Raw genomic sequence first — 13,002 nt, forward strand, 5'->3', positions numbered from 1 at the left:
CAGACAGAAGGGAGCAAGCGGATGTCTTTTTACACCCACCGGAGTCTTGCATTGCACACTTATTTTTACCAGTAATAACTGAGCTTCAATAGTGAAATACTATAATATATATATATATATATATATATATATATATATATATATATATATATATATATATCTGTCTGAATTTTTTGATGTTGAATTTTAAAAGCAGCAGCAAGCCTGATCTCTCAGGTTTGCTAATGTGAAAGAACGCCTCTGCTTTTAAAATTCAACCTTAAAACAGTCAGACGGATTTCTAAATACTGTATTTCACTATAGAAGCTCAGTTTACTGGTAAAAGCAAGTGTGAACTGCAAGACTCTGGTGGGTGTAAAAAGATGTCCGCTTGCAGCCTTCTGACTGGAGGCTTACTGCGGACCAGTGTGGGGTGTACCAAGATGGCCTTGACGGAACTTCCGTTACCAAATTGGACAGGTCGCCGATTCTGACGGAACAGGGACAACACTCACTCACTGTACTGTACTTATAGAGAAGAAGCATTGTTACCCTGGAACAGGAAGTGGACTACTGAACATCTCCCCTGACCTCCATGACATATGGTAGAAGTGTTCTATAGTCAGGAGAAATAAACTTGTAGCGGTGATAACACCGAGTGAGATTTCAGTGGTTCACAGGTAGTGTTCTCAGGAAGCTAGGAGCTCATTAGATTTCTGACAGGATCAATGGGTATTTTTCTATACTTGAAGAGGCAAAACATTGGGAAATTTGCATGTACTGCAGAAATTTACTAAATAATTTTTTTTTATTTTGTCCAGACATACACTTTAAATAATTACAAAAATAACAACACAGTATAAATAGTGCATACAGCTATTTCAGTGAATTGACACTTTTTTGTGTTTTTCTTCATTTCAAAAAGTTAAAATTGTGGCCTGTTCATCTCAAAAATCTGCCTCAAAGAAGAAGTTCAGCCAAAAACGAACTAACTGTAAATCTACTGACAGCCACATTCTAACACTAATTTATCTAGCCCCGTAAAGAACAAAATCGCTATACATAACTTTTTGGCTGCCAATCCAGTCCCACGCTGAGCTGTCAGTGGTGGCTTCTCTGCGGAGGCGGGTGCAGAAGAGGCAGCCGACAACAGAAGCCCCATAGTAAGGCTATGGGTGTCGTCGCCAAATCGGCTGCACAAAAGATATGTATAACGATTTTTGCTTTACAGGGCTAGATAGATTAGTCTTAGCCCTTGTACACATGGTCAGAAATTCCGATGGAAAATGTCCGATCGGACCGTGTTGTCGGATAATCCGACCGTGTGTGGGCTCCATCTGACTTTTTCCATCGGAATGTCTGAGCAACAAAGTTTGAGAGCTGGATATAAAATTTTCCGACAACATGATCTGATAGGACTTTGTCCGATCGTTTGTAGAGAATTCCGATCGGACAAAGTGCCACGCATGCTCAGATCAAATTACGAGACCAAAGCTATTGGCTACTAGCCTGAACGTAGTCCTGTCGTAACGTACAAACGTCATCACGTTCCGAACGATCGGATTTTCCGACAACTTTGTCCGACCGTGTGTATGCAACACCAGTTTCGGACAAAATCCGTCGGAAAAAATCCGTCGGATTTTGTTGTCGGTATGTCCGACCGTGTGTACAAGGGCTTAGAATGTGGCTACCAGTAGATTTAGAGTTTGTTTGTTTTTCGCTGAACTTCCACTTTAAGTTGCATCTGCACTGATGTAATACTGCTTTGTTATAGTACTGTTTGTTTTATAAGACTCCTTTACTAACATTTGGCTGTTTGTCTGCTCCACATTTTACATTTCTTGACCTTCATTGGTATCTTTGTTTTTTTTTAAACAGTATAGGTCCCACTGGTGTGATTTCCTTCTTCTGCTGATCTATGAGGTTGGCTGGCTTTGTCTCCGCTCATGTTGGACTGATTTGTATAGTAACCAGCGAGTGATAGGCACCTTTAAGTTGCAGTAGCTGTTGATGTGTTCCCAGTTCTACAACCTTCCCGTTCTGGATGACGGCTATTTTGTCTGCATTCTGAATGGTGGAGAGTCGGTGGGCGATCACTATACATGTGCGACCCTCTCGAGCTTTATCCAGAGCTTCTTGTACCACCTAGAAGGAAACAGAAAAAGTTCTTAACTGTATTAGAAACAAAGGCGAGGTTAAAACCCTGACAAGAGAACCTCTGATAGAAAGAAGAGCTGTCCACAAGGTTTAGGAGTGTGTCTTTGGGAATTTCTGACTATTCTTCCAGAAGCGCATTTGTGAGGTCAGGCACTGATGTTGGATGAGAAGGCCTGGCTCGCAGTCTCTGCTCTAATTTATCCCATAGATGTTCTATCAGGTTGAGATCAGTCAAGTTCCTCCACCCCCAACTCGCTCATCCATGTGTTTATGTACCTTTCTTTGTACACTGGTCCAAATCATTTGGTAGAGGGGGGGTTATGGTGTGGGGTTGTTTTTCAGGGGGTTGGGTTCCTGCCTTAGTTCCAGTAAAGGGAACACTTAAGGCGTCAGCATACCAAGCCATTTTGGACAATTTCTTGCTCCCAACTTTGTGGGAACAGTTTGGGGATGGCCCCTTCCTGTTCCAACATGACTGCGCACCAGTGCACAAAGCAAGGTCCATAAAGACATGAATATATGAGTGTAGGGTGGAGGAACTTGACTGGCCCGCACAGAGTCCTGACCTCAACTTGATAGAACACCTTTGGGATGCATTTGAGCTGAGACTGCGAGCCAGGCCTTCTTGCCCAACAACAGTGTCTGACCTCACAAATGCGCTTCTGGAAAAATGTTCAAACATTTCCATAGGAACGCTCCTAAACCTTGTAGATAGCCTTCCCAAAAGAGTTGAAGCTGTTATAGCTGCAAAGGGTGGGCCAACTCAATATTAAACCCTATGGACTAAGACTGGGATGCCATTAAAGTTCATGTGCATGTAAAGGCAGGTGTCCCAATACTTTTGGTAATATAGTGTATCTACTGCTTAATGGATTTATAATCTGTTTTTCATGAAATAATTTCATACTGTGTTTTTCTGCCTCCTTATAACATCCTCTGGGAGTTTCAGAACTTGTCCTTTTCAACCACACTTCCATTTGTTTGGAAGGAGTGCTGCATGTTAGATACGACTATGTGCTACTGTAGGCACACTACAAATCTCATGTTTAGTCCGCCTTGTGAGCACACAAAAGAGGTTCTTACATACAGTGGGACCCCCATGGACAAGGATTTGGGAGATTTAGAGGACAGAGGGGTTGATTTACTAAAACTGGAAAGTGCAAAATCAGGCACAGCTGTGCATCGGTTTCTAACTTCAGCTTGTTCAATTTAGCTTTGACAAAAAACCTGGAAGATGATTCCTGAAAGCTAAACTTTTACAATAACCTTAACCTAAACTCTAATTGTATATTCATTTCATAAAATTATATATACAACTTCTCAGGCACTAAAAGGAGCAGCACTGATTCTACACATTCTTGTGCAGACATCTAGGAATTCCCAAATCTCAAAACCAAATGAAACTTACCAGTGGCGGCTGGTGTTTTTTTTTTGGGGGGGGGTGGCAAACAACCACCCATCCCCCCTGAATGACACCCCCCGCTGTTTGCCGGTCGATCCAGCACTTACCCCATCATACCAGGTGGCAGGCAGAGTGGTGCAGTGGCTCGGCTCCGAGTCCTTTCCTCCGTGGTGGCTCCCAGCTCCTCCCCTCCTCCTCCTAGGCGTCCAATAGGATCACCTGTCCTTTTAGCCAGTCGGGGGACCGGTTTCAAAACCTGCTTCCTCATTGACCAGGGGGAGGATCAGTGTTACAACAGCGAATAATGATTCGCTATTGTAACACACCTGGGTGGGCTTGGAGCGCACTCTATGCGACCCGAGCCCACCTTATATTGAACCCTATTAGAGCCTCTGGCTCTAATCGGTGCTTAAAAAAAACAGCCCCTCCACATTGGAATCCATGCGCCGATGTCCTGAAAAGGGGCCGGATGCATGGATAGGGGAGGCGGCGATGTACAGGGGGGGGGGGGGCGGTGCTGGTGCACTCCTAATGTCTAAATTACTTTAACCAATTTAGTGAACAATGTAGACCACTATGGAGTTTGGTATTGGCTATGTACATTAGATAAACTGCCTTCATTTGCATGGCTGGTCCAATACATTACAGATCCTTTGGCCACTTTTGGGCTTGCCACTAGTAAACTAGTTGACATTTTTGGTAATGACAGGTACTTCCTCCAGAATCGATGAGAAAATTAATTTGTTTGACTAGAAAGAATTTTTCTATTTTCTTACAGAAATGATTCACACGACTGTGACCAATTCGTTAGGAGTTGGCCACTCTACATCTACTATATGACTTTTTTTTTTATACATATCAAAAAGTCTTTGTCTGCCCAGTCATTTTAATTATTTTGTACCTTTTCGCTCTCTGTGTCCAGGGCAGATGTAGCTTCATCCAGCAGTAGAACTTTTGGTTGCCGGATAAGGGCTCGGGCTATGGCGATCCTCTGCTTCTGACCTCCAGACAGTTGGGTGCCCTTATCTCCAACACGGGTGTTGTATTTCTGTCATAATGGAGAGATGTAGTTATCATGGAGTTAATAATAATAATAATAGTTTTTTTTTCTAATACATTGTGAATGCCCCAACAGGACTGTATAAAAAATTGTAAAAAAATAATATAAATTGTAGAAAAAAAAAAAACCATAGTAAAGCTTTGTTCACATGTACAGTTTACGCCGGTGTGAGGCCACATTTATCTACACGGGGATGCACGGGTGTTCCATGCATCCCTGTGCAGGCAGTACCAATGATGTCATTTGAAATGCAGTGGGTGTGCAGATACAGCTGCTATTACCAATTTGACATCCATGTTATGGGGCCATGCACTTGCACCCACACATATGTCAGATTTGGAGCAGCAGCTGCATCCTAATTGACATAATTAAAACTGCCTGTAGAGGGATGCATAGAACACCTATGCATCCCTGTGTGGGTAAATGCGGCCCTCCATAGGCATATGCTTTACAACAGGTGGATATGTCAAAGCAACTTCCCTGTGCCACTCTGCATGTGGAGGAAACTGCTTCTGTACCATAGACTGCGGCCTCCCTGTACTTTGCCCTTCTGACCCCCAAGTAATGTGCCCTGCTGCCCCCCTTGTACTTTGCCTTCCTGATCCAACAGGACTTTGCCCTTCTGCACCCTTGTACTTTTCACTCCTGACCCCCAGTACTGTGCCCTGCTGCCCCCATGTACTTTGCCCTCTTGTCCCCCACAGTACTGTGCCCTGCTGCCCCCCCCCTGTAATTTGCCCTTCTGACCCCTCAGGACTGTGCCCTGCTGTGCCCTAGTACTTTTCACTCCTGGCCCCCTGTACTGTGCCCTGCTGCCCCCCTGTACTTTGCTCTCCTAATAACAATGAGTGTTATGTAGTCCTAATTCACACCATCTCCTTGGGTAACAATGCTGTTAAGTACGGTTGTCACAGTAGGACAGGAGATAAGTTAATGGCAAGATTACCAGGTCAAAATAAAAGAAAAAACTGTGTGAAAAAATAAAGCTAATGCAGCCACCACATTTATGGACTGGTAAGTCGCAATACTATCAATTTTTGTTTTGAGGTTTAGATACACTTTAAATTGAACGTGACTGTACAATGTAGGTATTGTAGACTTACATCAGGTAGAGACTCTATGAAGCTCTGGATATTGGCCTCCTTGGCTGCCTGTTCAATCTCCTCTTGCTTCACCTTTCGGCTGTTGTCTCCATATGCAATGTTCTCTGCTATGCTGCAGTCAAACAGCATTGGCTCTTGGGATACAGTGCCCATTTGTGCCCGTAGCCAGTGGATGTTCAAAGCCTTCACATCAGAACCATCAATGCACTGCAAGAGATACACAATAATTACTATTAGGCAATAACAAACAAAGGTACAACATAACTAGAGGTAATATAGTCACCATATTAACATTTTTATAGGCACCACTGACTCTCCAGGTTCCATCTTATAAGCAGTATATGTTAATGGTTTTATATAGACTTTATGATTATTGATGGACTCTTTGTTAAACTTCCCCCCACCTCTAATTTTTTTTTCAGTGGTCTACAAATATATTTGGTGTGCCCCAGCTGGTAGAATGGCTCAGGTGACATGTCTGCTTACACCCTTGACTAAGTAGTAAAAGACAGTGCTTGCAAGTTATCTTAAATTTACAAGCTGACCCCAACAACCTGGCTGACTGGCAGCTACTGTATATAAATGGAAAATGCAATCTTCACCTAAAAATAGGTGAAATGATGATGGAGAAGGATCTTGGTGTCCTTGTGTTTTTTTTTATAATCTTCAGCTTCTAAAGCTAGATAGAGGCAGACTTGTAAGAGATACATCATTTTGTCCCTTTACAAAGAATTAATGGAAAGAATTTTGGGGACCAGTTCACAAAAAGGATGTCAAATCAATGGAAACAGTGCTAAGTGGAAAAGACAATTAAATGAATAAGGGGCATGGAGGTCATCAGAGGGGGTGCAACTTTGCATATGGAAAGAGTTGTGTGTTGTAAGTGCTGTGAAAATTGTTGAGTAGAGTGGCTATGCTAAAAAGTACAAGTTCTAGTCAGGACTAGGCTCATCTATTTACAGAGAATCTACTTATGGCCTCTTTAACTCAAGCCTGGACCTCATATCACCACTGACTCAGCAGGTAGAACACAAAGCGAAGTGTGGAGGAACAATGCACCAACCCTCCAAGGTGGGAGTAAAGGACCTAATCTTTAACTACTTCTGGACCGCACATTTACTGCTGCAGGGTGGCCTGGCTGCACGAAACAACGTACCTGTACGTTGTTCGCGCTCCCTGTTCTGGAGCGTGCTTGGCGCCCGCGACCCACTTCCGCTGTGATTGGATACAGTGGGAGCCAATCAGTGGGTCTGGTGTTAGGGGGAATGACAGAATGACTGTCTGCCTATGTAAACAAGGCAGGCCATCGTTCTGTCACAGAGAAAGAGAGAGATCTGAGATTCCTGCAAATTAGGAACACAGATCTCTCCCTTTGTCTAGTGTCAGCATCCCCCACACAGTTAGAAAGCACACATAAAGCAACCCTTTGATCGCCCCATGGTGTTAACCCCTTCCCTGCCAATGTCATTTATGCAGTATCTAACAAAAGTGAATACACCCCTCACATTTTTGTAAATATTTTATTATATCTTTTCATGTGACAACACTGAAGAAATTACACTTTGCTACAATGTAAAGTAGTGAGTGTACAGCTTGTATAACAGTGTAAATTTGCTGTCCCCTCAAAATAACTCAACACACAGCCATTAATACTAGAGTACACCCCTAGGTGAAAATGTCCAAATTTGGCCCAAGTAGCCATTTTTCCTCCCTGGTGTCATGTGACTCATTAGTGTTACAAGGTCTCAGGTGTGAATGGGGAGCAGTTGTGTTACATTTGGTGTTATCGGTCTCACTCTCTCATACTGGTCACTGGAAGTTCAACATGGAACCTCATGGCAAAGAACTGTCTGAGGATCTGAAAAAAAAAATGTTGCTCTACATAAAGATGGCCTAGGCTTTAAGAAGATTGCTAAGACCCTGAAACTGAGCTGCAGCACGGTGGCCAAAACCATACAGCAGTTTAACAGGACAGGTTCCACTCAGAGCAGGCCTTGTCATGGTTGACCAAAGAAGTTGAGTGCATGTGCTCAGCGTCATATCCAGAGGTTGTCTTTGGGAAATAGACGTATGAGTGCTGCCAGCATTGCTGCAGAGGTTGAAGGGGTGGGGGTCAGCCTGTCAGTGCTCAGACCATATGCCACACACTGCATCAAATTGGTCTGCATGGCTGTCATCCCAGAAGGAAGCCTCTTCTAAAGATGATGCACAAGAAAGCCCGCAAACAGTTTGCTGAAGACAAGCAGATTAAGGACATGGATTACTGGAACCATGTCCTGTGGTCTGATAAGACCAAGATAAACTTATTTGGTTCAGATGGTGTCAAGCGTGTGGGGAGGCAACCAAGTAAGGAGTACAAAGACAAGTGTGTCTTGCCTACAGTCAAGCATGGTGGTGGGAGTGTCATGGTCTGGGACTGACACTGGGAAGCCGGCACTGGGAACCTGCAATTCAATGAGTGAACCATGAATGCCAACCTGTACTGTGACATACTGAAGCAGAGCATGACCTCCTTCCTTCAGAGACTGGGCCGCAGGGCAGTATTCCAACATGATAATGACCCCAAACACACCTCCAAGACGACCACTGCCTTGCTAAAAAAGCTGAGGGTAAAGGTGATGGACTGGCCAAGCATGTCTTCAGACCTGAACCCTATTGAGCATCTGTGGGCCATCCTCCAATGGAAGGTGGAGGAGCGCAAGGTCTCTAACATCCACCAGCTCCGTGATGTCATCATGGAGTAGTAGAAGAGGACTCCAGTGGCAACCTGTGAAGCTCTGGTGAACTCCATGCCCAAGAAGGTTAAGGCAGTGATAGAAAATTATGGTGGCCACAAAATATTGACACTTTGGGGCCAATTTGAACATTTCCCAGTGGTTTAGACATTATTGGCTGTGCGTGGAGTTATTTTGAGTTGACAGCAAATTTACACGGTTATACAAGGTGTACACTCACTACTTTACATTGTAGTAAAGTGTAATTTCTTCAGTGTTGTCAAATGAAAAGATATAATAAAATATTTACAAAAATGTAAGGGGTGTACTCACTTTTGTGAGATACTGTACAGTTCCATTGCATTTTTGCAGCACTGATCACTGTAGTGCTGTCACTGGTCCACAAAAAGTGTCACTTATGCCCCATACACATGATGAGATTATCGGACGAATGATCGTCCGTTTTTTATTGCATGCTAATCTCAGATGGAATCTGATGAGTTTACTAAAGTCATGAAAATTCCCGCACGACAGAAAAAAAATTCGGAAGTGATGTCATATGTTGTAATGCATTTGTATTGCATTTTTGAACGATAGCTGTACTGATTAAACGAAAATTGTACGATATGGCATCATACGGAAAAAAAATGGTGATTGGGAATTTTTTTTTACCAAAAATATGGAGCGTAATACAAATTGGCCTAACTTAATGAAGAAATCAGATTTTTTTACATATTTTTATTGGATATATTTTATAACAGAAAGTTAAAACTATTGTTTAAGTGGTTAAATAGATGTCATTATTTATCAGTTTTATGAGGTCTGGGGAGGGCACACAGTAAATTTTGTGTTTTCTGATTTACTAATATAATAACCTGAATCATGGGTCTTTTACATAGAGGACATGTTACACATATAGTAATTAAACTGCTTTATAAAGACATTGGTACTGAATATAAATCATGAAATGCATTACCACTTCTCCACTCTGTGGGTCGTAGAACCTTTCCAGGAGCTGAATGGATGTACTTTTCCCACATCCACTGCTACCCACTAATGCCAGAGTTTCACCTTTCTCCACAGTGATGTCCAAACCTTGCAGCACTGCAACTTCTGGTCTAGTTGGATAGTTAAAGTGAATTCCCTTGAAGGTGATATTTCCATTGCATTGTGACTGCAATAAATAGACACAAAAGCAATAAAGCAATAATCCATAGGAAGTTGACACTTGATGGTATAACACACTGGTGACTCATGTTCTTAAAGTACAAACAGCCAGATTATTGAATGACCTTTCTTTCATCCATTTTCAATTTAGCATATTTCAGATCCCTATACTTTCAGATAATCTCCACAGTGCTGCTAATAAGGCAGTAATCAGACAGACTGGGCTGTCACTGTTCAATTCTGATCTGACTTGTAGGCAGGTGATACTAAATGGTGTACCTCACTTTGTTCTTTTCCTTGCAATGTGTTTACACTTGGCTGCATTGAGTATTGTAATTGTATTGGGTATGGCATCTTCTGGTTATGGAAGAGTTAAGTGGCTGCCATCCTGCTCCCAGGTGTTCATGGCACCGACTCCTTGTGGTAGGACATACAGTAAATACCAGGGGTGGCAGACCTTGTGGTTGGTCGGTCGGTCCATGTATGGAAAGAGCCAGGAGAACTTGCACTACTATGTGATTGGACATTGTTCTTCTTCAGCCCCTCAGCGGGAACCCAATCAGGGTTCCAGTAATTGGATATTTTGCTAATTGTTGGAGTTTAACTAAATAATCAAGCTATGGACCGGACCACTGGGCAGGCAGGGGCTGCCTTAATGCTACCTCAATTGTTTACATGCAATCACTCTGTCAGCCCCTAGGGGCACAAGGAAGCATCTGTACTCCTCCCCATAACCCTGCTAACAGACTGCTAGGGGCACATTTCCTATGGTTCAGCAATATAATCATTTGTACTCTGTACACAAGGAGATTATACTTCATATATGAAATCACTGCAAAAACTCTTATACTTTGAGATAATCCCCACCTACAGTATGTGGACAGATTCAGCTAGTCATATATGGCTTTGATTTTGGCCGATGTGTGTTGAATCGGCTGTTATCCGAGCCATGGGTGGCCCCGTCAGCAACACCTGGCTTCACAAAAGCCTGTTTAAAAATCAGCCAAGCTTCCCATTCTTACCTTCCTATTTTGCTTACCTCACCTTTATACTCAACAAATCCCCCCCTCCTCAACTATGTCTTTTTTTTACATTATTAACTCCTTTTTTCTTACTGCTCTGTCCCAAAAAAATGTTTTTATTTTTTCTTATAATATTTTGTTTTGGAGCTTATTCCAGTATGATCTACACTTCCTTCAATGGGTCGCATACCAGTTGAAGCTATCGTATGTTAACTAATTCTTTGTCTAAATCTCGGTGATACCCTTTGTGACAGACCTAGCTGGGACACAGGCTTTTTGAGAGGACTAAATGCGAGCCTCTTGCCGACTAATTATGGGCCCTGGACTTTAAGGGGCACAGGGTGAATGAGAACCCCACTATAATCTGTGCTAGTTAGATTCAGTGCTGTATATATGTATATATAATGTGTGTTGTCTCATGCTGTTGGGACACAAGCTGTTAGATGCTAATGTCATGAACTCCAGCCACCTATCTGTTGTGTAAATGAGTCTAGTCTGGCTTGTAGGAGACTTCACACTTTGTTGTTTGTGCTAATTAACCCTGTGTTTATGTTTATGGTAATGTTTATTGAATTGTTAATGAGCTAGGAGCTGAAAAGTCTTATCCCTTAGTCAACTAGTCTGAGTGTTCATTTAGATAATTAGCTCATGCTAATTAGGTTAGGTTTTAGTCTTCTTCTGTATTATAAATGCTTGGCATTTTGGTTCTAATAAATGAGTCCATGTTAGCACTAAGCAGGTCTCGTTTTGTTTTGTGCTTGTGAGCGGTTGGAATATCTGATCTCTATATTTGGACTTGGGAAGCGGTATACTGACGGAGGCACTCAATCGCAGTGTGGGATCGGTTCCGTCACACGCTTCATGTATCCTCCAATACAAAAGATGAAATCAAGTTGTTGAACCCTGCTTTGAATATGACTGGACATTCAGTATTTTTCCTTTGCTATGTACCTTTGCCTATTCTTGAATTGTAAAAATTATTTTAAAAAAATTGAACATAAAAATCAGCTGAGCTGGGTGGAAAATTCTAAGCCAAACACTGAGTGCTTCAGATGCTAGAATACAACAGCAGGTAGTGGAGATTCCTCAATTGATTTCTCTCATTCAGCCTGTGGGGCCGAATGAGAGCAATATACATGTGTATAGCTAACATTATGGTGTGTTTATTCTAAGACAAAATGTTTGTCGGATTTGGATAATAGGAAAGGTTATATTTCTTCAAATTTTTCTGCCATATGTGGCCCCATTCAGGAACTTTTTCCCTAATTCCTGCAGAAATGTTAGCACTGGGAGAGGTAGTCAGGAGAAATTTCTCTAAAAAGGCCATTAATTGGCAATTAAAACCCAGCTTATTGGTTGACTGGGGGAGAGCTAGAGTCTCTATTAATGTTTTATTCCTGTATGCGTGAAATATGGGACCCCCCTCCCCACTTCCTGCTACAGTGGTTGCTGCTGATTCCTAAGTTACCAAAAGCTAAAAAGTAAAAAGTTTAACTGGAAAAGCACTTCTAAGTACATGTATACAGAGGCGTAACTAGAACCTTCAGGCCCTGGTGTAAGAAATCATGAACGGCCCTAGGCTCTTTCCTCCAGGCGGAGCCCTTTCTACTGATCCCGTTGCTCTTTTTACCCATTACAGTCCCACAACAGGACTCTTTCAAATGTTTTGCAGCGGGCCCCCTTCCTGCCACCTTGGGGTCCCCCCAAGGGAGCTGGGGGACTTTGGTGAAATATCAGAGGTCTAAACAGAGACATAGAAAAATAGAGAAATAGAGAAAGGGATTGTGGACAGAGCTTCATCAGTCCCTTTCTCTGCAGCCTCAGCTACACTGGACAGTGGATGAATGGGAAGTGCTCTGTGCCGAGCAGTTTCTTGTTCATTCACAAGCTGAAGCACAATAAACACAGTTGTATTAGCTCTATTTTCCTGCAGCAGCTCAATGCCAGTGGGAGGGGGAGGAAGAGAAGCAGGCTTTTAGCTGCTACAGGAAAATACAACTGCTAGGTTCTAAAAAAGGCTGCCCCCGTTGCCCCTCCAGTCCCTGTTCCTTTTGCTGCCTAGACCTCCTGAAGCATGAGTGGGGCCACCATTGTGACCCCTACAACCCCTATTGCTACACCCACGTGTGTTTAACATGACCGGATGCCATTTAGTTAGCTAAAGATCTGTGTATGCTAAACAACGGCCATGTTTTTTTATTTTTATTATTATATAAATACTGTTTTTTTGTTTATGTTTTTTAAACTTGGCACTGGTCCAATTCCTGTCATTCACTTTCTGTTTTTTATGCATTCTCTTCAGCATTGGCTGCATATACAGCGCCTTGAAAAAGTATTCTTACTCCTTGAAATTTTCCACATTTTGTCATGTTACAATCAAAAAAGGTAAATGTATTTT

General features: G+C 42.5%; 1 protein-coding gene across 3 annotated transcripts in view; it reads right to left on the bottom strand.

The window, feature by feature from the left end:
- Nucleotides 1–768: 768 nt before the first annotated feature.
- LOC143996051 (ATP-dependent translocase ABCB1-like) overlaps nt 769–13,002 on the bottom strand; it is a 102,276-nt gene continuing 90,042 nt past the window's right edge. For all 3 annotated transcript variants that reach the window (XM_077490858.1, XM_077490859.1, XM_077490860.1), the window contains 4 exons: nt 9,392–9,589; nt 5,702–5,908; nt 4,440–4,586; nt 769–2,124 (listed from right to left, as the gene is read on the bottom strand). In XM_077490858.1, the coding sequence (XP_077346984.1) occupies nt 1,924–2,124; nt 4,440–4,586; nt 5,702–5,908; nt 9,392–9,589 (753 nt within the window). In that variant the 3' untranslated portion in view covers nt 769–1,923. The remainder of the gene's footprint in view (nt 2,125–4,439; nt 4,587–5,701; nt 5,909–9,391; nt 9,590–13,002) is intronic.

This window comes from Lithobates pipiens, unplaced genomic scaffold (assembly GCF_037356315.1).
Source record: "Lithobates pipiens isolate NorthernLeopardFrog02 unplaced genomic scaffold, aLitPip1_a1.2 Scaffold_19, whole genome shotgun sequence".
In the NCBI taxonomy this organism is placed as follows: Eukaryota; Metazoa; Chordata; class Amphibia; order Anura; family Ranidae; genus Lithobates; species Lithobates pipiens.